Here is a 16,049-nt window from a genome sequence, read left to right as displayed (position 1 = left end):
TGCTTACAGTAATAAACTCTTGGTCTCTACAATTTTTACCCCCGTCCCACCTCTCTCTCTCTTCTCTCAAGTATTGAATTGTAATCCCTTGATGTTTCAGGATTGTGGAACATATTCTGCATGGTTTTAGAAAGCATTGTTCATGTGAAACTCAGCTTGCCCTTTTCTTCCATGGTATACTAAGGACTAAGGATGAAGGGCAACAGGAAGATTCTGTATTCTAAGTTTTCCGAAAACATTTGACACGGTACCGCACTACAGACTGTTAATGAAGGTACGAGCACACGGAATAGGTTCCCAGATATGTGTGTGCCTCGAACACTTTCTTAGTAACATAACGCAGTACGTTGTCCTTGACGGCGTGTGTTAATCAGAGACAAGGGTGTCTTCAGATGTGCTCCAGGGAACTGTGATATAACCGCTATTATTTTATGTGTACGTAAATGATATGACATATTGACAGTGCAGGCAGCAATATACGGTAGTTGCTGATCATACCGTGGTGTTCGGGAAGATGTCGTCGTTGAGTTAATGTGAGAGGATACAAGGTGAAATGGCTCTGAGCACTATGGGACTTAACTTCTGAGGTCATAAGTCCCCTAGAACTTAGAACTACTTAAACCTAACTAACCTAAGGACATCACACACATCCATGCCCGAGGCAGGATTCGAACCTGCGACCGTAGCGGTCGCGCGGTTCGAGATACAAGGTGACTCAGACAAAATTTCTATTTCGTGTGAGTAGTGGTAGCTGGCTGCAAACGCAAAAAATTGTAGGTTAATGCGGATGAGTAGGAAAAACAAACCCGTAGTATTCGGGTACAACATTAGTAGTGTCCTGCTTGACACGTAACAGCGTTTAAAGGTCTGGCCGTAACGCTGCAAAGCGATATGAAATGGAACGAGCGTGTGAGGACTGTGGTAGGGGAGGCGAGTGGTCGACTTCGGTTTATTGGGAGAATTTTGGGACAGTAGTGCGACCTATTATTGAATACTGCTTGAGTGGTTGGGACCCACACCAGGTCGAATTGAAGGAACACATCGAAACAATTCAGAGGCGGGCTGCCGTGTTACCTGTAGCTTCGAAAAACACGCAGGTATTACGGAGAAGCTTCGGGAACTCAAATGGAAACTCCTGGTGGGAAGGTGACCTCCTTTCTGAGGAACATTATTGACAAAATTTAGAGAACCGACATTTGAAGCTGACTGCAGAACGAACGTACTGTCGCCTATATACATTGCGCGCAAGGACCACGAAGATAAGAAACGAGAAATATGGAGGCATATAGATCGTCTTTGTCTCTCACTCTTGCCTGTCAGTGGAACACGAAAGGAAACGCCAAGTAGTGGTACGAGGTACGCTGCGGCACAACCTACAGTCGCTTGAGGAGTATCTGTGTTGATGTAGGTGTGTTCCATCAACCGACCCCTTCTCTTAGTCAAGCTGTGCCCCAAATCTCCCCACCCTCCACACACAATTCTATTCAATACCTCCTCATTACTTACATAACGCACCCATCTAATCTTTTGCATTTTCTGAAACACCACATTTCAAAAGCTTCTATTCTCTTCTTGTCCGAACTGTGTATCGTCCACTTTCCACTTCCATACAAGACTGTACTCCACAAAAGACTTCCTAACACTTAAATCTATATTCGCTGTTAACAAATTTCCTGATGGAGACATCCTCCTGAGCACTCTCGGCCTGGAGATCAGAGTGGGCGACTATTTTACTTCACCCAAGAGGACACCATCGCTTAACCATACAGTAGAGCTGCACGCTCTCGGGGAAAAATAATGGCTGTAGTTACTCCTTCCTTTCACCTCTTCGCAACACCAGCAACACCATGTTGGTTGATGTTCCAAAGTGAGTCCAGTCAGTCTTCCAAACGGTTGCTCCTGCAACCATTGAAAAGGTTGCTACTCCTTTCAGGAACCACACGTTTGTCTGGACGCTCAACAGATATCCCTCCGTTGTGGCTGCACCTACGGTACGGCTGTCTGTACCGCTGAGGCACGCAGACCACGCACCACAGCAAGATCCGTGGTTCATGTATAGGTAGAGTTAACACATATAACTTTCATGTTCTGCCTTACGGCAGGTCCTGTCATGGGGGAAGCCTCGTCAGAGAGGTCCATCGCATGAGCGTCTGGGGAAGTGATTCCAGTAGTGGCTTTCCGTTGTCTTCCACTGATGATGATGAAATGATAATGAGGACAGCACAAGACCCAGTCCCTGAGCGGAGAAAATCTCCGACCCAGCCAGGAATCGAACCCGGGCCCCTTGGCGTGACAGACCGCCGCGCTGACCACTCAGCTATCGGGGCGGACTAACACATATAAGGTCAGCATGAAAAGGGACACAGTTTCAAACAATATTGTGTACTAGCCGATAGTGTCTGTCATGTTTCATCAGTTAAAACTTTTACTACGCAGAATTTAGGTTACGATGAACAAGGCAGTTTTCATGCGAAGCAGTCGGATGGAAATACATCGATTAATTGGAATCAGTTTCGGATTCAAGAATTAGATCACATCCGCCTGCAAATCGTGGCCCATGTCGGCACGAATGGCGCCTGCCTTCTGGGTGCAGTTGGCATTCTAGGTTTCTACAGGCGGCTGCACATTTGGTGAAGACAGCTAGCTGCAGTGGAAGAACCAATCGTGGTCCCCTAGTCTGGAGCAGAGAGTAAGGTCTAAACCAGAGACTCAGACGATTCTGCGACGGTATCGGATGCAAATTTCTCTACCTCTGCTGTTGGGTGGAGAACTGTAGGGTTCCCATTAATAGGTCATGCACACACTACATGGCCGGCCGGGGCGGCCCAGCGGTTCTAGGCGCTTCAGTCTGGAACCGCGCGACCGCTACGGTCGCAGGTTCGAATCCTGCCTCGGGCATGGATGTGTGTGATGTCCTTAGGTTAGTTAGGTTTAAGTAGTTCTAAGTTCTAGGGGACTGATGACCTCAGATGTTAAGTCCCATAGTGCTCAGAGCCATTTTTTTGAACCAAAAACTGGCTTCGTGGTGTTTGCGCCACAGTCGAACCCTATCATCAGCTGTTAGGAAATGAAATCTGGACTCATGTGACCCGGCCCGATAGTCTTGGGTCCAACCGATACGGTCACGAGCCAAGGAGAGACGATGCAGGCGACGTGCGCTGTTAGAAAGACACTCGCGTCGGTTGTCTGCTGTCATAGCCCTTCGACGCCACAGTTCATAGTACCGTCCTAACGGATACGTTCGTCGTACGTCTCACATTGATTTCTGCAGTTATTTCAAGCAGTGCTGCTTGTCTGTTAGCAGTGACAACTCTATGCAGTAACTCCCCTGCACTCGGTCGTTAAATGACGGCCGTCGGCCACAGCGTTATCCGTGGTGAGAGACAGTGTCTGGAATTTGATATTCTTGGCACACTCTTTACACTGTGGATCTCGGACAGTTGAATTTCCCAACGATTTCGGAAATGGAATGTCCGATGCATCTAATCACAACTACCATTCCGCGTTGGAAGTCTGTTAGTTCCCGTCGTGCGGCCGTAGTCTCGTCAGAAACTTTCTCACATGAATCATCTACACTACTGGCCATTGAAATTTCTACACTACGAAAATGACGTGCTACAGACGCGAGATTTAACCGACAGGAAGAAGATGCTGTGATATGCAAAGTATTAGCTTTTCAGAGCATTCACACAAGGTCGGCGCCGGTGGCGACACCTGCAACATACTGACATGAGGAAAGTTTCCAACCGATTTCTCATACACAAACAGCAGTTGAACGGCGTTGCTTGGTGAAATGTTGTTGTGATGCCTCGTGTAAGACGGAGAAATGCGCACCATCACGTTTCCGACTTTGATAAAGATCGGATTGTAGCCTATCGCGATTGCGGTTTATCGTATCGCGACATTGCTTGCTCGCGTTGGTCGAGATCCAATGACTGTTAGCAGAACATGGAATCGGTGGGTTCAGGAGTGTAATACGGAACGCCGTGCTGGATCCCAACGGCCTTGTATCACTAGCAGTCGAGATGACAGGCATCTTATCCGCATGGCTGTAACGGATCGTTCAGCCACGTCTCGATCCCTGGATCAACAGATGGGGACGTTTGCAGGCAATAACCACCTGCACGAATAGTTCGACGACGTTTACAGCAGCATGGACTATAAGCTCGGAGACCATGGCTGCGGTTACTCTTGTCGCTGCATCACACACAGGAGCGCCTGCGATGGTGTACTCAACGACGAACCTAGGTGCACGAATGGCAAAACGTCATTTCTTCGGATGAATCCAGGTTCTGTTTACAGCATCATGATGGTCGCATCCGTGTTTGACGACATCGCGGTGAACGCACATTGGAAGCGTGTATTCGTCATCGCCATACTGGCGTATCACCCGGCGTGATGGTATGGGGTGCCACTGGTTACACGTCTCGGTCACCTCTTGTTCGCATTGACGGCTCTTTGAACAGTCGACGTTACATTTCAGATGTGTTACGACCTGTGGCTCTACCCTTCATTCGATCCCTGCGAAACCCTACATCTCAGCAGGATAATGCACGACCGCATGTTGCAGGTGCTGTACGGGTCTTTCTGGGTACAGAAAATGTTCGACTGGTGCCCTGGCCAGCACATTCTCCACATATCTCACCAATTGAAAACGTCTGGTCAATGGTGGCCGAGCAACTGGCTCGTCACAATACGCCAGTCACTACTCTTGATGAATTGTGGTATCGTGTTGAAGCTGCATGGGCAGCTGTACCTGTACACGCCATGCAAGCTCTGTTTGACTCAACGCCCAGGCGTATCAAGGTCGTTATTGTGGCCAGAGGTGGCTGTTCTGGGTACTGATTTCTCAGGATCTATGCACCGAAATTGCGTGAAAGTGAATCACATGTCAGTTCTAGTAAAATATATTTGTCCAATGAACACCCGTTTATCATCTGCATTTCTTCTTGGTGTAGCAATTTTAATGGCCAGTAGTGTAACTACAAATGACAGTTCCTCCAGTGCACTGTACTTTACCTTGTGTATGCGATACTACCACCAAGTGCATATGTGCACATCGTCATATCATGAGTTTTGTCACTTGAATGTAAATGTAGAGCTAACCCGTCTCCGTTCCAGAGATCTGAAAGAGAAGCTGCAAGGTAAAGCCTCGAAGTAACATTGTCGTCATCGAATGTGCCGAGACGCGCTATCCTTGCCCCTGCAGGCGGTTCGCCAGAGACGCAGCAAGCTTACAACTCGAGGTCTTTGTCGAGTCGGATAGCGTCGCCAGCAGCCTCGGTTAGCGGGAGCAGGCCTTTCCGGGAGCACCAAACTTGGCCGCCGCAGCGCGCGGTCGTTGCGCAGGTTGTTGTGGGCCCAGGTCCGGGCGGGCGGCGCGTAGCGTCCTTGGCGCCCCACGCCGGCGCCGCTGCACCCGAGTGAGTCACGGCGCGGCCAACTGCCGGCTAACGGGACGTCCAGGCCGGCCGGCGGGCAGTCGCCGGGACCGCGTGCGCGCCTGCCAACTGGAGGCGGGAAAAAAGGCAGCGTCTGCAGAGCGCCTCGGTGTTGCTCCTCGTCACTGGGAGCCAACGTGCATTCGACTACAGCCTAGACTGTTGGTTGTCCACCTGGACGTTATCCGATTCTGGGGAGACGCTTTACTTCTCATTGCGGGATGCGGGACTGAGCGGTGCTAGTCGCTTCAGTCCGGAACTTCGCGGCTGCTACTGTCGCAGTTTCGAATCCTGCCTCGGGCATGGTTGTGTGTGATGTCCTTAGGCTTAAGTAGCTCTAAGTCTAGTGGACTGATGACCTCAGGTGTTAAGTCCCATAGCGCTTAGAGCCATTTGAACCATTTGGAGCGGTGGGACGAAAGCGGGTGACAGGGAGAGCTGCGCAGAAAATACACGAACGTGAATTTCGTGAATATTCGTACCTTAATACATGAAAGCTGAAGCGAGAGTCATTGATTACAGCGATACACAATGCACAAGAGCACACTGGTCGTTTGGAGCGCTGTGGTTGGTGCAGAGCTGCTACAAGCCGTCGCCACCGCCCCCCACCCCTCCTCGCCCCTCCGCTGGGATACGAGGTGTGTGATAAAATGAGACTGATTTTTATCTACCAAAGATTTTTTTCTCCAAAGAACAGTATTGTCCTCTTCAGAGTAGTTCCTTTTGGCAGCTACACACTGGCGGAGTCTATGTTCCCCGTCTTGGTAGCAACCCTCAAAGGCTTCAACGGGTAGAGCTTGTAAAATATTGGTAACATTCTTTGTATGTTCTTTAAAGTCTGAAAATGGCATTTTTAAATTTAGGGAAAAGAAAAGAGTCACAAGGACTCAGATGAATAGGGAGATTCTGGAGCGACAGGAACGCTTTTCGGGTCAAAAATCCCGTGATACAAGTGGCCGTGTGACATGGGGTCATTCTCATGATATAGCATCCACTTGTCTGCAACGTCGTCTGGTCTCACTGGATTCGCCGGCCGCTGTGGCCGAGCGGTTCTACGCGCTTCAGTCCGGAACCGCGCTTCTGCTACGGTCGCAGGTTCGAATCCTGCCTCAGGCATGGATGTGTCTGATGTCCTTAGGTTAGTTAGGTTTAAGTCGTTCTAAGATCTAGGGGACTGATGACCTCAGAAGTTAAGTCCCATAGTGTTCGGAGGCATTTGAACCATTTGAACATTCCCCTCTCTGAAGTACACCACAAAGGCTCAGTAATACTGAGATCTGGTGGCCAAGGGGGGGATGCAAGAATTCGTCCTCGTGCTCACAAAACAAGTCATGCTCATAAAACGAGTGTGAACAGTGGCCCTGTCGTCTTGGTACACAGCATCACTATTGGGGAACAATCACTGTTCTGTAGGGTGCACCTGATCAGCCAAGTTATTCAAATGATCCTTGGGCGTAATGCGACCTTGCACAGTGACCGTGGGCCTGCACAGGTCATCAGTCCCCGCCATGTTTCACTCTGAGGAGGTCAACTCCAGGAGATGTTTCAGATGGTTCAAATGGCTTTGAGCAATATGGGACTTAACATCTGAGGTCATCAGTCCCCTACAACTTAGAATTACTTAAACCTAACGAACCTAAGGACATCACACACATCCATGCCCGAGGCAGGATTCGAACCTGCGATCGTAGCAGAAGCGCGGTTCCGGACTGAAGCGTTATGGTTCTCAGCGCTTCATTTGTATTCTAGTCAGGTGACCTTGTTGGTAGATGAAACTACTTGAATTTAATAATTTCCGCAAACGGCAGTTTGTGATTGGTGTTCGTTGTTTACTGTGCAGAAATCGCTTTTCCTGTGCAGTGTCAAGATAAATTCTGTTGAACCTGTATTAAGCGCAAACAGAAAAGAAAATTACCAGGAAGAGTTGGGTGCAAAGGAAGTAGGGCCTCCCAGACCAGGCAAAGTTACGAAATCAGACAAACGTGACTACAAGAGAACTTTTTAACAAAGAAATGTGTAACAAGCCTATGTTGTAAGGGAGTAACGTAAGAATGCCTGACTTTCAGCCCGGGATCTAGTGCATTTGCCCGAAAAAAATAACAAAGTGAGTAGTGAAAGTTGAAACATTATTTCCTTCTTGCCACAAACTGTGCTTAATTATGTACAAAACAACAAAATACCACAAAAACAATTCTTCCCTTGTTCAGACAAGTTAGGCATATTATTATTATTATTGACAGCGGCTGAAGTTGCATAAATATTTTGATAAGTTGTTGTTGTTGTTGTTGCGGTCTTCAGTCCTGAGACTGGTTTGATGCAGCTCTCCATGCTACTCTATCCTGTAAAAGTTTCTTCATCTCCCAGTACCTACTGCAACCTACATCCTTCTGAATCTGCTTAGTGTATTCATCTCTTGGTCTCCCTCTACGATTTTTACCCTCCACGCTGCCCTCCAATACTAAATTGGTGATCCCTTATGCCTCAGAACATGTTCTACCAACCGATCTCTTCTTCTAGTCAAGTTGTGCCACAAACCTCTCTTCTCCCCAATCGTATTCAATACCTCCTCATTAGTTATGTGATCTACCCTTCTAATCTTCAGCATTCTTCTGTAGCACCACATTTCAAAAGCTTCTATTCTCTTGAATGAGATTTTCACTCTGCAGCGGAGTGTGCGCTGATATGAAACTTACTTGCCCGCGAAAGGCAAAGGTCCCGAGTTCGAGTCTCGGTCGGGCACACAGTTTTAATCTGCCAGTAAGTTTCTTCTATTCTCTTCTTGTCAAAACTATTTATCGTCCACGTTTCACTTCCATACATGGCTACACTCCATACAAATACTTTCAGAAATGACTTCCCGACACTTACATCTATACTCGATGTCAACAAATTTCTATTCTTCAGAAACGCTTTCCTTGCCATTGCCTGTCTACATTTTATATCCTCTCTACTTCGAACATCATCAGTTATTTTGCTCCCCAAATAGCTAAACTCATTTACTACTTTAAGCGTCTCATTTCCTAATCTAATTCCCTCAGCGTCACCTGACTTAATTCGACTACATTCCATTATCCTCGTTTTGCATTTGTTGATGTTCATCTTATACCCTCCTTTCAAGACGCGGTCCATTCCGTTCTCAGCTGCCCTTCCAGGTCCTTTGCTGTCTCTGACATAATTACAATGTCATCGGAAACCTCAAAGTTTTTATTTCTTCTCCATGGATTTTAATACCTACTCCAAATTTTTCTTTTGTTTCTTTCACTGCTTGCTCAATATACAGATTGAATAACATCGGGGAGAGGCTACAATCCTGTCTCACTCCCTTCCCAATCACTGCTTTCCTTTCGTGTCCCTCAACTCTTATAACTGCCATCTGGTTTCTGTACAAATTGTAAATAGCCTTTTGCTCCCTGTATTTACCCCTGCCACCTTCAGAATTTAAAAGAGAGTATTCCAATCAACATTGTCAAAAGCTTTCTCTAAGTCTACAAATGCTAGAAACGTAGGTTTGCCTTTTCTTGATCTAGCTTCTAAGGTAAGTCGTAGGGTCAGTATTGCCTCACGTGTTCCAATATTTCTACGGAATCCAAACTGATCTTCTCCAAGGTTGGCTTCTACTAGTTTCTGTAAAGAATTCGCGTTAGTATTTTGCAGCCGTGTCTTATTAAACTGATAGTTCGGTAATTTTCGCATCTGTGAACACCTGCCTTCTTTGGGATTGGAATTATTATATTCGTCTTGAAGTCTGAGGGTATTTCGCCTGTCTCATATATCTTGCTGACCAGATGGTAGAATGTTGTCAGGACTGGCTCTCCCAAGGCTGTCAGTAGTTCTAATGGAATGTTGTCTACTCCCAAGGCCTTGTTTCGACTCAGGTCTTTCAGTGCTCTGTCAAACTCTTCACGCAGTATCATATCTCCCATTTCATCTTCATCTACATCCTCTTCCATTTCCATAATATTGTCCTCAACTACATCGCCCTTGTATAGGCCCTCTATATACTCCTTCCACCTTTCTGCTTTCCCTTCTTTGCTTAGAACTGGGTTTCCATCTGAGCTCTCGATGTTCATACAAGTGGTTCTCTTTTCTCCAAAGGTCTCTTTAATTTTCCTGTAGGCAGCATCTATCTTACCCCTAGTGAGATAAGCCTCTACATCCTTACATTTGTCCTCTAGCCATCCCTGCTTAGCTATTTTGCACTTCCTGTCGATATCATTTTTGAGACGTTTGTATTCCTTTTTGCCTGCTTCATTTACTGCATTTTTATATATTGCAGGTACACGTAGCGCTGGTGGCAAAAAGGAAAACATTATACCCACCAGTCCTATGTTCGTCACGTTAAACTTCCATTGCATTAGGAATTGACGTCCATCATCGATATCAGTACGATATGTGGTAACCCAGGCAAGAATACACACTCGCATTCGTTGTGACATGGAAATAGACTGACTCCATCATGTCATCTAGAGGGATTGCTTGCCACGTCGTAAACATCTGCTTTGTCCGTTCATGAAGATTGCAGGCTGGAATGAAATGTACCTCTTCCCGTCGCTTCTTCTCTGTGGGTGGCAAATCAAGATACTGCGAAGGGCAGTCAGGGATCCGTATTTTCCTTAAGGTATCTGTGGTGTGAGCTGTCGTGTGTGGTCTTGCGTTATCCTTCTGGAATATGCCATTGCCTACGCTGGTCATCAAGAGTATGGCAACAGGGCTTACCACTCTTGCCGCACACTGGCGGACATTCAGCCTCCCTTCAACGATTACCACATCAGTCCTGTCGTCGTATCCAGTAGCTCCACACAGACCACAATTCCACGAGTCGGAGAGGTACAGATCTCGAGACTCGCTGCTTCCTGTGGTCTTCTACCAGGCCACCTACGGACACGCTGGCGTCTATATCACCGCCACACACAGAACAGAGACTTTATCGCCATACACTACTCAGTGTCCCAATTGACTTACACTGTGCGCTGTGCTGTGTGATATGGTGTCAGCAATAAACGTCGATGGCATATTCATTACTCACCCTTGTTTCCAATAATTCATTTCTGATGGTTCATGGTGATACTCTGTAACGTCTGCCAAGATTCCAGCTGTTGTCACCTGGCTGTGGGTGTGAGGCAGACAAAGAATCGTTTGATCTCATCGTGGTACTGTTGTTGTGGAATGATGGAATGACTGCTGCCTATTCATGTTGCCACTGAGCCCACCTCGTCACCACATGTTCTGCAGCCACTGCACTATATAGATCTGTGAGCGTGATGCTCCCATCATTTGGCCTTTCCAGACTCCGAAATACGCCGATAAGCTGCACGTACTCTTGTTCTGAGCTTCTGCGTTGCTGTCTCCACCTGAAAAGCTTCAGTAGCAAATTGTTTATCCAAATTATTCTTTGTATGCGAATTTCATGATATCGTCAGCAATGTGTTTGTGTGTATTACCCAAATGTGACATACGAAAATTTGGGCTGGACAATGACCCAAAACCAGATTGCCTGTTTATCGCGAGTGGTCACTGAAACCACTTTGGCTATCCGTGCACGATTCCCGGCCCTATCGAAACCTCCCCACGTCACAGTTCTCGTCGGTAGTCTCACATTAAGCTCGCAACATTACTTTATTCCCTCTTAGGAAGAATGACACCACTACAAGGAATCGAGACCATTTTCATCGTAGTATGCCCCGTCTCAGATTATGAAGAGCACTTAGTGAATAATGATATATATGTAAAATGCAGTGTCCCGACTGACTGCCTAACTCACTGATTCATCATCGCCCAGCCGAAACTGCCAAGGACAGAAACTTGAAATTTGGAGAGGGTTTTTATCTTATTCTGCAGGCATCGTTTAAGAAGGGTTTGTTTGAAATCCCACCCCTAAAGGGGTGAAATAAAAGATAAATGGTTTTCCTGAAGATACTTCGCTATTAAGGCAATTTTGAAGCTAAACCTACGAAAACTGTTATTGGTTTCTCTGTCAGAAATAAAGAAATTAGTGTTTCAGCATTTTTGGAACAAGCATTTTTGGAAATTCAATCTCTAAGAGAGTGAAATTGTGAGGGAAAGGTTTTTTTGAAAATAAAAATTATTAAAGAAATATTACATCATTTTGAAGCTACATTTATGAAAACTGGTATTTGAGTTAGGAAAAAAGCTTTGATTTCTTAGGAAAAAACTAGACGTCTTCGAACAGTTTTGGAAAGTCAGCTCATAAGGGAGTGAAATATGGGATGAAAAGTTCTATGAATGTACTTCATTATGAAAGCATTGTCACTTTTTGGTCAGAAGTACATTCGGGAAAGACTATATTTCAATGGCCTTAATTAGCATGAGATGTTTAGAAGGTGTTGAAATTTGTGAAATAACCAAAGAAAGTTAATTTACATTCACCTTGACACATTGGCTTTGTTAGAGTTCCATAGAAAAAGAAACGGATCGTCTCTGTTATAGAGAGTAGTTTCTTTGGGCTGCACAAGATAATGTTGATTGTTTTGTTTGTTTTCTGATTGGAAACTTCATCGAATTAGTACTTCTTTCAGCATTTTACTTTTGTGCGCTCTTCGGCCGGATATGGAGATTTTAAATATAAACGCCGAGTGGCTGCCTTACACATGAGCTATGGGCGTAACAGCATACAAATTCGATTAAAGAAAAAAAAAATCAGCGCAGATCATGTACAGCCTACGCGAGCGAAGGAGCGAGCTCCAAGCTGGTTGGTATATAATTGGGGTTAACAAGAAAAATTGGCATCAGTCTTAATACAGTATATAAAATAACCGCAAATTGTGTTCATAAATATTCATATTCTTGCCTGATCACTTACTGCCACGATAATTCTTGTTTTTCTCTGCAAGTTGCCTTAATTAGTTAACTAGTCCATAGAATCGGTTTTCCGGCTTTTAATCAAATTACACTAACATTTACAAAAAAAATTATCATTGCCCCTCATTTCATCATGTTGGTCGAGCGTTGCAAATTGACTGGTTATGTCAGCTGCATAAGAGATCTGGAAGCTCGTGATACCAAAAGCAAATCACTCCGTAAAACTTCTATTAGTCAGGTACGTTTTCTTTCAACGTAAACAACTGAAGGTCCCTTACACGTTAATCACAGTCATTTATCCGTCGATGCCATTGTATGTATACCTGCGTATAAACTGACTGAAATAATACGGATCCCGTACGTCAACGATTATTACTTCCGTACTCAATAGGAACATCATGAAATAAGAACCGAGAAAAAGTACGAAGAACGCTACAGTTACATTATGATTAACCTGTAACGATACTACTGTTTTAAACAGAATATAAAAGAACAACCTCTTCGACGTGGAGAGCTAGTAATTACGTTCATATTGTGGCCACCACGCTCAGTAAGCGCCGGGTGGCAATTTGTTTCGTCTCCAGTCACCCGAGATATCGCCAGCTGAATACGCGACGAGTTCACCCGCCAGGCACTTCTGCCTGTCACAACCTGCAAACTGTCGGCTCTCAGTGAATCCAGAATTTTCGAGTCAGTTGTGTGTGCAGTAAATGCTCTCGCAAAAGAACAAAACGTCGTATGCGTACGGATATAATGGGGTGCAGCCGCGTGGCACACACACAATCGTTCGTAGGGGACTGAACCCACGTTACCCAAGGTGTGCGGAAGCAGTCCTTACAGCACTGATTTAATGCTCAATTTTGACGAAGTCTCTCTTCATCGGCATAGTAATAGAATCGGATTACCATCCTTCAAGACAGAAAGCTACCTGATATCTGTGACCTGGTGCTGCTATGTTTGTCGTCAACTTATTTCACCTGGCATAGTAAATGTTACGAACGGACTAAATGCCGATGGGACCCCCATGTCTAAGTAGCAGCTGTATGCAAGGTTTTGAGCTAATTGCGCTAAGTTCTGCTCAGTTATGCTCACAGTGGTGGCTGCGAAACGTGGACGACACTTTCGTCATCTCATCGAATGGAGAAACATAGTGAACAACACTAGTCTTCGAAATGTGACGTCAAACGTTAGGTAGATGACGTCTCTTTCGTGTTTTCTTCGTGTAGATCGTTATCATGCCATTTTTCCAGTATGCCGTTTAGTTCTTGTGGTTGGTGACTCGGATCATGTTTTTTACTAAATGTTTGTCGGTCTAGTGGAGATAGCTTGGTTAGTGTTGTATACCAAACTTGTACAGGTCGAATATTGACTGTGGGAGTATTTGGCAAAAAAAAAAAAAAAAAAAAAAAAAAAAAAACAACAAAAAAAAAAACAGTATTTTGAAGCGCAACGGTACAGCTACCTCCATCTACTGACTGCATCTGAAAACTTCGATCTTATCTTTTGTTTAGACATGGATTTTAATTCACACGGGGTATTTGTGCACAAACGCGAGCTGCTGTTACCGTATTTTCCACACGTTATGTTGCCCGATGTCCCTGTCCCTGTCCCTCTCCCTCTCTGGACTCGCATTCGGGTAGACACATGTGGCCATCCAGACAGGTTTTCCATGATTTCCCTAAGTCGTTCCAGCCTATGTTGGGAGGGTTTTTTTGAAAGGGCACGGCCGATTTCCTTCCCCATCCTTGACACGATCCGTCTTCGATGACCAAGCTGTCGTCGGGACCCTAATCTTCTTTCTCTCTCTCTCTCTCTCTTTCTTTCTTTCTCATTTTCTCTCCCCTCCTTCTCCTAATCTCTTCCCTCTCTGCAACTCTCGTTCCGACTCCTCTCTCGCCCCTCTGTCGCTTTCTCACCATTCACCTTCTATTCTTATTCTTCACTACTACCTGACTCCTCTTTTCCTCTCTCTTCCCTCTATCTCACCACTATCCTCCCATCTCACGCACCCCCTCTCTCTTTACTTCTCCCCCTCTTTCTTTCCTTCTTATCACCTCCCTTTCCTTTTCCCCTTTTCTCTCCTCTCCCCACTCTCTCTCTTTCCTTCTCCCGACTCTCTTTCTTTCTTTCTTCCTCCCCTCTCTCTCTTTCACTCACCATCTCTCTACTTCTAACTCTCCTCCTCCACTCTTCGTCGCTCGCTCCTTCTCCCTCTCTCCCCTCCCCTTCTATCTGCCTCTCTCCCCTTCTCATACTCTCCTGCTCTCTGTCACCATCCTCTCTCTTCCTCTTTCTCTCATTCCTCTTTCTCCCTCCCTCACTCACCTCATGTCTGTCCCTCTTGACCCCCCGCCTGTCATCAACACTCTCCATCTCTCTCTCTCTCTCCCTCCCCCTCCCTCCCTCCCTCCCCCCCCCCCCCACACACACTTTTTTAAGCCTCCTGTACTAGTGTGGTATGCGTGTCCGGTTGCAGGATGCTCGCGGCGTGGTGGCTGTGTGTGGTGGCCGTGTTGCTGTCGGCGACGGCGCTCTCCGCCCTGGACCCTGAGCAGGAGGTGCGCGTCGTGGACCCGGAGCAGGAGGCGCGCCAGTACCTCGAGCTGCTAGACAAGGAGTACGGCCGGCGCGCCAACGTCGAGACGCTCGCCGAGTGGGGCTACGCCTCCAATATCACCGACGAGACGCTACAGTACAAGGTGAGTGTCTCACCACTCCTCCACGTACTGCTTCACAATGTCAAATATGAATCTGTTCATTGAGGGACACACTGCTGCAAACACTGGATATTGTTCCTTATTTTCTGTCACGGTCAATAGTTGTAGAAGACTGTTCAGTAAGTAAAGTATGATGGGTCGCGAAATGAAAACCACAGCGCATATGTGTTGGGCAGTGTCTCTAGTATGCTCGTCGATCACGTCACGTCGCTCTTTTCAGTTCCGAGCACACAGCGAGCGTGTAAAGACGTCTAGAACAACAGTGTCTCCCGCCAAGTATGGGTGCCCACTGAGAGGTTTCGCCTGATTTCATACGACCACACTCAACGTACCTGTCATGCACGTCCTCCTTCATGACAGTTCTCGTCCACACACTTCATGGGCAATGAGGGCGCCCCTACACCGTTTATGATGGGAAGTGTTTGATCACCTACAATAAAGCCCGGACTTGAATCCCTCTGATGTTCACATCTCCTTACATGAACCACTTGCTATGAAGACAACATTTTCGCACAGACAACGAAATAGACCAGCGTAAAAAACTGGCGGAAGGCACAGGCGGCTGCCTTCGATGTCGAGGGTATTGGGAAGTTGGTACAACGCTACGACAAATGTCTAAGTGGAAGTGCCGACGATGTAGAGAAGCGAAATTAGAATTATATATTAATACCTTCAGCTGCTGACGGGCGTTGATATCAACGGGGACAGGTGAAAATGCGTGCGCCGACCGGGACTCGACCCCGGGATCTCCTAATTACATGGCAGACGCTCTATCCATCTGAGCCACTGAGGGCGCAGAGGACAACGCGACTGCAGGGACTATCTCGCGCACGCCTCCCGCGAGACCCACATTCTCACCTTGTATGTCCACACACTACATTCGTAGTCTTCCACCCCAACTCACTCATTACTCGTGGAAGACATTCTTACCAAGTCCCGTAAGAGTTCGGTATTGCCAGAACTTTATGCTTATATGGATATGGTGTTTGTTCTTTCGGACATATCCGAATGAAAGACACCATATCCATATAAGCATGTAGAGAAGCAGCTGGAAAGTGTAACTATTTGTTGC

The 16,049-nt window shown here is 46.4% G+C and overlaps 1 protein-coding gene across 2 annotated transcripts in view; it reads left to right on the top strand.

Annotated features, from left to right (window-relative positions):
• LOC124552635 (angiotensin-converting enzyme-like) overlaps positions 1-16,049 on the top strand; it is a 291,412-nt gene that overhangs the window by 161,989 nt on the left and 113,374 nt on the right. For both annotated transcript variants that reach the window (XM_047126963.1, XM_047126962.1), the window contains exon 2: positions 14,737-14,959. In XM_047126963.1, coding sequence (XP_046982919.1) covers positions 14,738-14,959 — 222 coding nt within the window. In that variant the 5' untranslated portion in view covers position 14,737. The remainder of the gene's footprint in view (positions 1-14,736; positions 14,960-16,049) is intronic.

Source organism: Schistocerca americana, chromosome 10 (genome assembly GCF_021461395.2).
Source record: "Schistocerca americana isolate TAMUIC-IGC-003095 chromosome 10, iqSchAmer2.1, whole genome shotgun sequence".
Taxonomy (NCBI): domain Eukaryota; kingdom Metazoa; phylum Arthropoda; class Insecta; order Orthoptera; family Acrididae; genus Schistocerca; species Schistocerca americana.
Note: the sequence above shows the minus strand (reverse complement) of the source record. Positions and strands in the feature narration are given on the sequence as shown.